The sequence below is a fragment of the Ovis aries genome, chromosome 8 (genome assembly GCF_016772045.2).
Source record: "Ovis aries strain OAR_USU_Benz2616 breed Rambouillet chromosome 8, ARS-UI_Ramb_v3.0, whole genome shotgun sequence".
In the NCBI taxonomy this organism is placed as follows: domain Eukaryota; kingdom Metazoa; phylum Chordata; class Mammalia; order Artiodactyla; family Bovidae; genus Ovis; species Ovis aries.
Genome location: NC_056061.1, coordinates 23663057 through 23672879, shown reverse-complemented (window position 1 = coordinate 23672879; position 9823 = coordinate 23663057). Strand labels below are relative to the sequence as shown.

The following is a 9823-nucleotide window of genomic DNA, read 5'->3' as shown; positions in this document are numbered from 1 at the left end:
ACACACACACACACACACAGAGATGTCTATGTGCACAAGTACAAAATGGTGTCAGGTATAATATTCCCCATGTGAGCACCTTCAATATCCTTGAGTTAACAAGATAAATAGACATATTTTTTGACATTGAAACTTATACTATATGTAGTGATACTTTAATTAGGCTAACTGTGTTCTTTCATGAAAATATTTGTTTTCAGATTGGTCAATGTGCTTTTGAAATAACCAATGTACTGAATTTTCCTTTCTTTACGTGTATTCACTTTGACTGGGCTGTGACACCTTTGAAATGTAATTTTTTAAAGGCAGCAAATTTGACAGGTAATCATTAACAAAAGAATGGTTTTAATTATCCCCATAATGAACCGTTATCACTAGCTTCTTTCAACCGCTTAGAACTACAAATATGTCCATACATATTACATGTGTAATAAATGTATGTACATTTTAATTTTAAAGCTAATTCATATTTTTATACAGTATACATATTTTAATACACGTTACTATTCAAAGTTGATTAAGTACAAGGGGGTTGAAATGCAGCCAAAAAGACAAGATTAGAAAGAGATTAGAAACAAATTTTAATTAGAAAATTGCTACCACAAATCTTTTTAGGAAGTAGGCAGACATAATTAATAAATAGAACCATGTAGAGACTTTTCTTGACAAGTGGCCCTAGGCTGGAACCCTGGAGGGCTGTATTCTAGTCACACCTCTAACTGGCTTTCTTGGTGACCTTTAGTAATTGATAGATCTTTCAGAAGCTAGGAACATATGATCAATAAATGCCTCTGAATTTCATTAAGGTCAGGAGAAAGAATCTCAGCTCTTTGTTTTATCCACAAGAGAATTTTCAAGGTTGTTTGGAGGAGATCTTGGGACCAATCTAAAATGAGGTTCCTTGGGACTTCCTTAGTGGTCCAATGGTTAAGAATCTGCTTTTCAATGCTGAGGACTCGGCTTCAATCGCTGGTCAGGGACTAAGGTTCCACAAGCCGTGGGGGCAACAAACCATGTGAGCGTCAATTACTGAGTCTGCACGCCGCAGGAATGTGCTGCAACTCATAAAGTAAAGAAAAGAGAAGGCTCCTGGCTCTGATCTTTGGAAACTTCAGATATTCTGGATCCAGGGTAGATTCTATGGACTTGTAAGAAGATCAAAATGTTTTCTCTTTTCAGTGTGAACCCCGCAATGTTAAAGAGATTTTTAAATGTCGCATAATCTAGACCTTGCTGTAAACTTATCTGCAATTTACCATTAAATTGTTTCTTACCTGATGGGCTTCGGTGGAGGTGTCTCAGAAGCAATGAGACTTGCTCTGTGTTTCTAGGACCATGGAATTGTCTCCTTGAGGGTCCCCTGCCTGCAGTCACTTTTGGGAATTTTCGGGGGTCCTATGCTTCAGGACTTCTGCTTGCTCCACTTGGACGAAATGCCCTTGGTGACTGTCGGCTATTGCCACTGTGATGCTGGAGGAGCATAAACTGGTCAAACACTCCAGCATTTGGTGAGCACTCTGTTTCCCCTGATTTCCTGGATTGATTTTCTAAGGCTACTATAACAACTTACCCACAAACCTAGTGGCTTAAAACAACAAAAACATATTCTCTCACATTTCTGTCGTAGCAAAGTCCAGCATAAGTTTCCCTGGGCTAAAATTAAGATGTTGCCATGGCTATGTCTTCTTCTGGAGGCTCCATGGGAAACTCCTTCCTTGCCTTTTCCAGCTTCTTCAAGCTACCTATATCCCTTGGCTTGTGGCTGCCTCCCTCCACCTTCAAAGCCAGCAGTGCAGGTCTCTCTGAAGGTCCCCAAAATCTAAACCCATTTTTCCATTATCAGCATTTCTCCAACTGTCCTCTTCTCTTTCTCTTTTACCTTTAAGGACCCCATGGTTACACTGGGCCCATCCAGATAATCTAGGAAACTCTCCCCATCTCAAAATCCTTCGCTTCATTACATCTACGAAGTCCCTTTTGCCAAATAAGGTAACATTTTCACAGATTCCTGAGATGGGGATGTATTAACATGTATCTTTGGAAGGAGGGCATTATTCTGACAGCCATCCTTCTTATTATCATTGTGTTTCTTTAGGAATGGAGGAAGATAGATTTGTCTGGTGAATTGCTACTATAATTGTTATAATTTTCATCATGGCAGGATCAGGGTTGACAGGTGGGGTCTGTATTTGCAGAAATGGCCACAATCATTTCCTTTCCTACAGCCATGCTTTTGTGGCATTCCCTCCCACACTGACTCATGGTTTGGCCACGTGATATGGTTTAGCCAATGAGAAATAACAAACAGGATGTAAACAAATGCTTGAAAAATGCTTGCATCCTGGGATTTACCCTCTCTTGCTATTCTTTAAATAGCTCTCTGACTACCATGAAGATGGCCAAGTGAATCTATTGAGTGATGAGACGCATGTGACCCAGGAACCTTTGTCATCAAGCCAATCGCTAGCAGTGGCAAGTAGCACCAATCAGTCAGCAGCACAAGCCACCAGCATATAAGAGAGATCACCTTAGACCATCCAGTCACCAGCTGAGCTGCCAGAAACCACAGGTTCATGAGGAAGGCCAGCAGTGTGGAGATAAACTGGACCAGACCAGGACTGCCCAGATAAGCAATAGAATTGTGAGCTAATTAGGATGTTTTGGAGGTGGTCTGTTAGGTAATAGAAGTTAATTAATGAATGAAGTGAAGTGTGAAGTGAAGTTGCTCAGTCACGTCTGACTCTTTGCGACCCAATGGACTGTATGTAGCCCACCAGGCTCCTCCATCCATGGAATTCTCTAGGCAAGAGTACTGGAGTGGGTTTCCATTTCCTTCTCCAGGGGATCTTCCCGACCCAGGGATTGAACCCAGGTCTCCTGCATTGTGGGCAGACGCTTTACCGTCTGAGCCACCAGGGTAAAAGCAAGACAAAACCAAGAACAAGGTTGAATTGAAAGCAAATTCAGTTGCTAGAGAACTGTGGTGAAGCCTATCCCTTAAAGGCAAATCACAGATATAGAACTTTTGGGAGAGATCCTACCCACAGAGACAGCTGAGCACATTGAGTCTAACAGCCCCTCCTTTCCTCTCCATCTTCATTCCCTCAGCTCTGTTTCAATCACCGGCAAACACCCTGCTCCAATCATCATTTTCATCTGATGGTACGATGTTATCCTCAAAGAGTTTAACCATCCCCTAATCTGATGCTCCTGTTTTATTTGATAGAAAGCTCAGGCCCAAATTGATGAATTGACTTGCCTGTTTCACTTACATTTAGCTTATATTATTACCTTTGTTTTCAATGAAACAAAGATATTTCCTGAACACTTCTGAAAATGCACCAGTGTCCTACTTGCGGGAGAATGTTGTGTTCTGTTTTCTCCTTCCTGCATCTCCTGACGGATGCGTGACCCTAGAGCCAGAAGCTCGGTGGCAGGGAAAGAGTATGACTCTTCCGTGGTCAGCAGATCCAGGGAGACCTGTCTTTGAAAGAACACCTTTGCCTCAGTCCTGGAAAAAATGAGCCAGAGATGAAGGATGCCATCAGCATGGCCTTACCAAAGAAACAGACAGTTTTGCTAGTTGGTCTTAAAGATTGTTCCCTGGTGCCATTAAAGGAAAGGTAATGCAAAGCAAAGTTGTGTGCCTTTAGAAGGGCTGAAAGTGAGCTAGCTCTTTGAAAGGATGTTACCAGTCTTCTGGGAGTGACTCGCCTTCTTGGTGGACTGTTTTTAAGAAGGGATGACATGTATGTTTAGAAACAGTAAACTCTTTCACCAACAGCTCCCCAAGACCTGGTAGACTGATATGGTTTGCAGCTTCAGAAGTGATGGAACTAGCCTGATAAAGTACCAAGCACATGGCTGCCTCCTTGATATGACTGAAAGGCTATTGCTTTTCGACTGAGCTGCCTTTAAATAACAGACACTTGTTCTTGGAATACCAATCAAGTGCTTTCTGTGGCAAATGCATATTGCTCTCAGTTCAGTTCTGCCTTTTCTCTGCCCCAATCCACTTCTAATCATCATGAAATAGCACTTTTATTCCTTAAAGCTACGATAAAATGTAATTGGAAAGAAATCTTCAAAAGAATAAAACATAAGGAAATTGTTTTTGTAAGATGTGTCATAAGGCGCTTTTATTAGGAACTTAACAAATGATCTTTCTCTCTTTTTTTTTTTTTTGGTGTAAATTTCATCCTTGCACTAGCTGTAAAAGAAAGGCTTGTTATAAAAATTGATAAACAGATTCTAGGAGGCCTGAGTAACCTACAGTACTTAAAGAGAACAGTACTTTGAAATACTTGGAAGTAACACCAAGTTAGGAAAAAATATGCCAGTTAAGAGGCTTTTATTTGTAAATCAAGGGCAATTAGATATTTATTTATCAATGCATGGTTAGTATAGTTTGGCACTTTGGGAAAGTGCCATGAATTTGCTTTAAAATATTCTATATTTTCACCTTGCTAGCCCAAATTGCTAAGATTTCTGCTGTATTTAGTTATTTTTAGGGAAAATGTTCTCAGCAAAGTTTTCTTTTTTGCTTAAGACTGTAGTCTGTTCTCCTAAGGAGAAAATGGCTGCTGAGTATGCAAAGAGTACAAAAGAATTCAGCAGGAAGACACTATTTATAATCATTTGAAATTCTCCATCCCTGGAAAATTCTCAAATTAGGCTTATGAAAGCAATCCAATTTAGTAGGCTGCTAATTGGACAGAGCACAATCTTACTGGCAGGGTTGGAAGTTGGGCTGTACTTGTCCTAGATTCTTACCTTCCCTTAGTAGCATCCCAGGAGTCCTCCCCTGGTCCTCCAGGAGGGCCCTCATTCTAAAGGCAGGACCCCAAGCAGTGCTCTCATGAGGCTCCATCAGCTTTAGCATTCTGGCAAACCGGTCCATCACCATAAAAGTTACCCAATCTAAGATCAGAGGGGATTATGATGGGTTTACATGCTTTTGTTTTATCATAGATTAGCTAAAGACTCTGATGTCATAGATTTTTCTCTATACTACAGTGCAGTGAGTAGAAAAAAATTAGTGCCTTCATCAGCTGAAGGGTTTTGTAAGATGATTTTCAGGAATTTGATGTCTAAGGGTTTGAATGTCTCTTTTTCTCTCTGTTCTCTGGTTTCTCTCATCCCATTGGGACTCTTGTTCCCATTTGTACAATTATAATTGGAATTCCCTGGCTTCCAAAATGGTGTAGTTTTAACTTTATAATCCAGCAGAGACTTCACCATTGTTTAAACAGTTTTAATTTTTTTCTCTCTCTCTTTGCAGCTTGAATTGTTTTATAAAACTGTATGGTGCCACCAAGCCTCCAGAAGAAATGCAAAGTTTTCATAATATAAAAGGAATAACTTATTAAAGAGAATCCTAGTGGATCTATTGTAATGAGCTGTAGATGTCCTGAGAGGTTGGTTGCCAGTTTGATGACAACAGGAAACATTTTCTTAAACATGGAGGTTTGAAGCCTCTAGTGGAAATGTGCTCTTAAGTCATGGGATTTTTATTTCTACCTAGTTCAATCAGCAGTGGCTCTGGCTGTTTCTCTTTTTCATTTTTTTTTTTTTCACTGAAATGAAACCTGCCTCTAAAAACATCCTTCTAGGTCAAGATCTCTGTGAGGAGGCTCCCAGGTTTAAAACAATTCTCAGTTATTTAACAATTGGAAACTGCAACACTTTTTTTCCTGTGTGTGATGAAGAAATACTTGCTTCCTGAGCTAAAAACAACAAATTATAAATGTCAGCCCAAGTCAAATAGAATCTTATAATCCACTCTGATATACACTGTCGGTAGCAGGAGCAAAGTTGAGGACAGATTTGGACTATAAAAGATTGTCACTGAAAAATTTCTATTCATTACTTTAAAAAATTTTTGTGAGTTCAGGAAAAGAGTGCCATTTTCCAATTTTACTGGTGGAACACCTAGGCTGAGGTTTTGAAATATCAGTGTTCCAGTGGGGCATACTTTGACATACTGGTATAAAATTGTATGAACTATACAGTGCTCTGGGAAGAGTGATAATAAAATTAATGATAATGTGTGATTATGTTCTTGAGTGTGGTATTAACACAGTTTATTCTGATGGTTAGCTGGGAGGGGAGGCATAGGGAAATCTGATGCTATGTTCCTTATATTTGATTTCATTCGCCCCTTTCAAGGAGAGTGACTGACATTCAGACACAAGACTCTCTTTTCAGAGTCACTGCTCAGTGAGTGAGAAGCTGGCCTGTCAGTGTGTGCTGGTGTCATGCCGATTCCATGCTGAGAAAACAACATCACTGCTAATTGAAACAGCAGAGATGATTACCAAGGCTGTAGCTTTAGAAGCAATAGATACCAACACTGAAGGGGAAAGGGCTATTTATTTAGAAAAGTTCACCATCAAATTACTGGACAGGATGAACAATTCATGGAGCAAATCAACACTTAGTACAATCAGAAAGGAATCCACTGTAATTTACTAGGCACTGTCAATGTGAACAAAACTCCTTCAAATATCTTCCACTGGATAAGCATCCAAGATTGTGAAAAATCCATCTCTTTCTCTCTCTTTTTTTTTTTTTTGAGGGGGTGTTGATACCTCTTTCCAAGATTTTCTGCATTATATTTAAGCATAATACAGGGTATCTGATGTTAGCAAGCACCCAATTTAGCGTTAACTTCTCTGGGTGGAAATTGGAGCCATATGTTTATGTTAGTAATAGCAACACTATGTAATTTGATCATTTTTGAGCAGGCTGATGTTGTTTTATCTCAAAGAGGGAGTTCTGAGAGTTCGTATTTATTTTTGAAGCTTTGGCAGCTTACAGGATAGAGGCTACACAAATTTACTAATCTTATTTATTTCTCTATTGGTCTGACTGGGTTCAAATAAAATTGTGATTCTTCTATGCTTTGATTATGTTAAAGCATTTCTTGTCTGTCTCCCGTCACCAGAAGCAACTTTTTAATTGTTAAAAGTTGTAGTAGAGAAGCACTAGTACTCTTTGAGGTGGCTTTTATACTAGATTTCTGGATGGTTGAGATATTTTCTAAAATATAGTCAACCTTACTTCATTACTCCATTGTCACAGGGTATAGAAACTCAATGGAGAAGGGCATCTTTCCCAGGGCTCTTGTGTGTACATAAACAGCTTTGACTTTGGGAGCCAGCAAGGGACACGTAAGACAAATGAGTAAAAAAAATTGCACATAGAGTAATTTTAATCCATTCCATTTTTTAAATACCACAATAAATTTAATTTTCACAATAAATTAAATAGCCATATTCAGTTTACAAAATAGAATTACTTAGTGTGAAAGCAGTATTTACAACTATATACATTATGTACATGACATTTCTCTTTGTTGACATAGAACATGGAAGCAAAAGGACTCCACTTTCCGACGTGTGATTGACATGCTACAAGTGACACCATGGTCCATACGAGAAAACAATAGTGCAAAATCACCACAGGAACTTTGGAATGATGTCAATTTTATGAGATAAGATTCTTTTAAATAATAAGAAAATAGTATTTTCTGTTTTCATGGCATCAATTCAGCAGCTGAATTAAAGAGTCAGCTTTCCCTTAGAAAAGTATGCATAACTGAATCCTCTACTTCCTGAAACTTCACAGCCATTGGTACATTTTCACACGTTCATCTTTTGGCTTAAATCTATGAAAATGGCAGGCGACAAATCCTGACTCGAAGGAAGACTAACTCTTTGAGAATAGCTGAAGTCACTTTTTCCCAGTACCGCCACCTCTTCTTTTTGTAAATAGCATAAAAGATGCAACTATGTAGACCGCAAATTGGTGTTTTTTTTGTTTTTTGTAAATTTTAAGTAGAAAAAGAGCTGATCTTATATTTGGCCACACATTGCGTATGTACAAGTATACATGGAAAAATGACGTGGACAGTTGTGTCTAGGAAAAGTGCATATTTTAATCTAGAAGAGACATTGTCTGTCTCCAGGCACAACACACAGTGTTGTATGACTTATTATTTTAGGGCCAGTTCAATGTCCTCCCAGTGATCTGGTAAAATTTTTGATTGAAAGGGTGAAAGAATTTGCGCAATTTGGTAATGACAGAGGGGTCCACCTCTGGATGAATGCGCCCCTTGCTGCCCGCCAGGCACTTGTTAAAGATAATGTTAAATCGCAAGCAGTAAAACCCTCTGGTAGCATTGAAATACAAATTGTATTGACTTATCCTTGGGGGAAGATTTAGGAACTTCTCCACGAGTTGAAGTTCTGGTAGGGGTTCCGTGATGAGGCGATCTCCATCAACAATGTGGAATTGCTCAATTGGAAAGTACTTCAACCACCTTTCCAGATGTTTGGTGTAGATGCTGGTTCTTACTGCCTTGTATTTTGTGTTCACTTCGCAGGTATTAGGGTCTATGGCCAGCTTCTCAAACTTGTAATAAGTTTTATTCTTCCTCTCCTTCCCCTCTAGCACCTGAGTGTAATCAGAAATAGCTCTTGTGGTTGGCTCCCTGACAATGATCAACAACTTGATGGATGAGTTCATTTTGTAAATCCTTTCCGGAACCTCCTCTGTGATAAAATATGCTGGACTCTTTTCAATTGTGATTTGCTGAGGGTAGGAAAAAGGCATCTTTTTCCTATACCACTCAATGCCCTTGGCATAATTTTCATCATTGTCGAAAAAGTGGATTTCTTGAGAGGCTTTGACCACTGCTGGATGGAGGTTCAGCATCTCAAGCAGGGCCCTGGTGCCTCCTTTCCTCACTCCAATGATAATGGCCTTGGGAAGTTGCTGGACCAGGTCATGAAGGTGTACCTGCTCCTTGGAAGAGTTGCCCTTCCGGAACTCGTGCAGCAGGCCACGCTTAAACTGCAGGGCGCGCAGGGGGAATTCAGCCTGACCACGGGCTCCGAATCGGCCTTCGATGGGGCAGATGGGTTGTAGCCTGTAAGCAACAGAGAGACACTCTAAGGAGCTCATTGCAACTAACTTCTCATTTCTCTGGTTCCTGCAAAAAGAAAACCACAGTTCCCTGCCTGCTGCAATCTATAATCAACATATGTTTGGGAAATTTTACTTTAAGCAACCCTGTATTAAATGGAGCACACATAATTGATGGGATATTTTTACTAGTGCTTCTTAAAATTTTTATTCACCAAGCACTTAATTAACTATAGCATGTACTGACATTCACAGTACAGGACAGACAAGTGACACCAACCATACTAATAGCCTTTTAACAGCTCACCAGTTAATATCATTTAGAAAATATGAAAGATGGAAGATTAGAATCTTCAGCTGGGAGGCTAAAGGGCAGCTAGGAGGCCACGTCCCGTGGGTTTCGTGTTATATTATTTTATTACAGCTCAGCTGCACTCATATAACTCTGAAAATCTTTGAGATAGAATCTGAAAAGAGGTCCCAGTTTCTGCCCTTGACTATTTGCGTCATCAACCTGCAAAATTCCAATCTTGGCACTTGCTGAGCTTTTCATTCTATGAGAATTTCTGCCTTTGGCCCTGGGGACAGCAAGCGGAGTACATATTTCTTCAGCCTCTCTTTCTCTTTCTATCTAAAAAGGTCAGGCTTATGTTTGTACTTTGCTGAATGTAGGAGCAAATCCAATGCAATCAGCAAGTGCTGTATATCACCTATCACACCTGGGACCAGAAATCAACAAGACCTTGGCAGCCCCAGAAACCTGAGGTCCTCATTGCCAAGGGCACTTAAATCAGGGACTCAAATCTGTGAAGGAAGGCAGGCATTGGGTGGATCCAGAAAAGAGGATTTCCATTGCAACGTTACCCTAAGCAAGGAACAGACTGCTTTTTTCCAG

General features: G+C 39.9%; 1 protein-coding gene across 4 annotated transcripts in view; it reads right to left on the bottom strand.

Moving 5' to 3' along the window:
* Positions 1-7195: 7195 nt before the first annotated feature.
* The window catches only part of HS3ST5 (heparan sulfate-glucosamine 3-sulfotransferase 5), a 297749-nt gene continuing 295121 nt past the window's right edge, over positions 7196-9823 (bottom strand). For all 4 annotated transcript variants that reach the window (XM_060419214.1, XM_060419216.1, XM_060419215.1 and 1 more), the window contains one exon: positions 7196-8932. In XM_060419214.1, the coding sequence (XP_060275197.1) occupies positions 8002-8932 (931 nt within the window). In that variant the 3' untranslated portion in view covers positions 7196-8001. The remainder of the gene's footprint in view (positions 8933-9823) is intronic.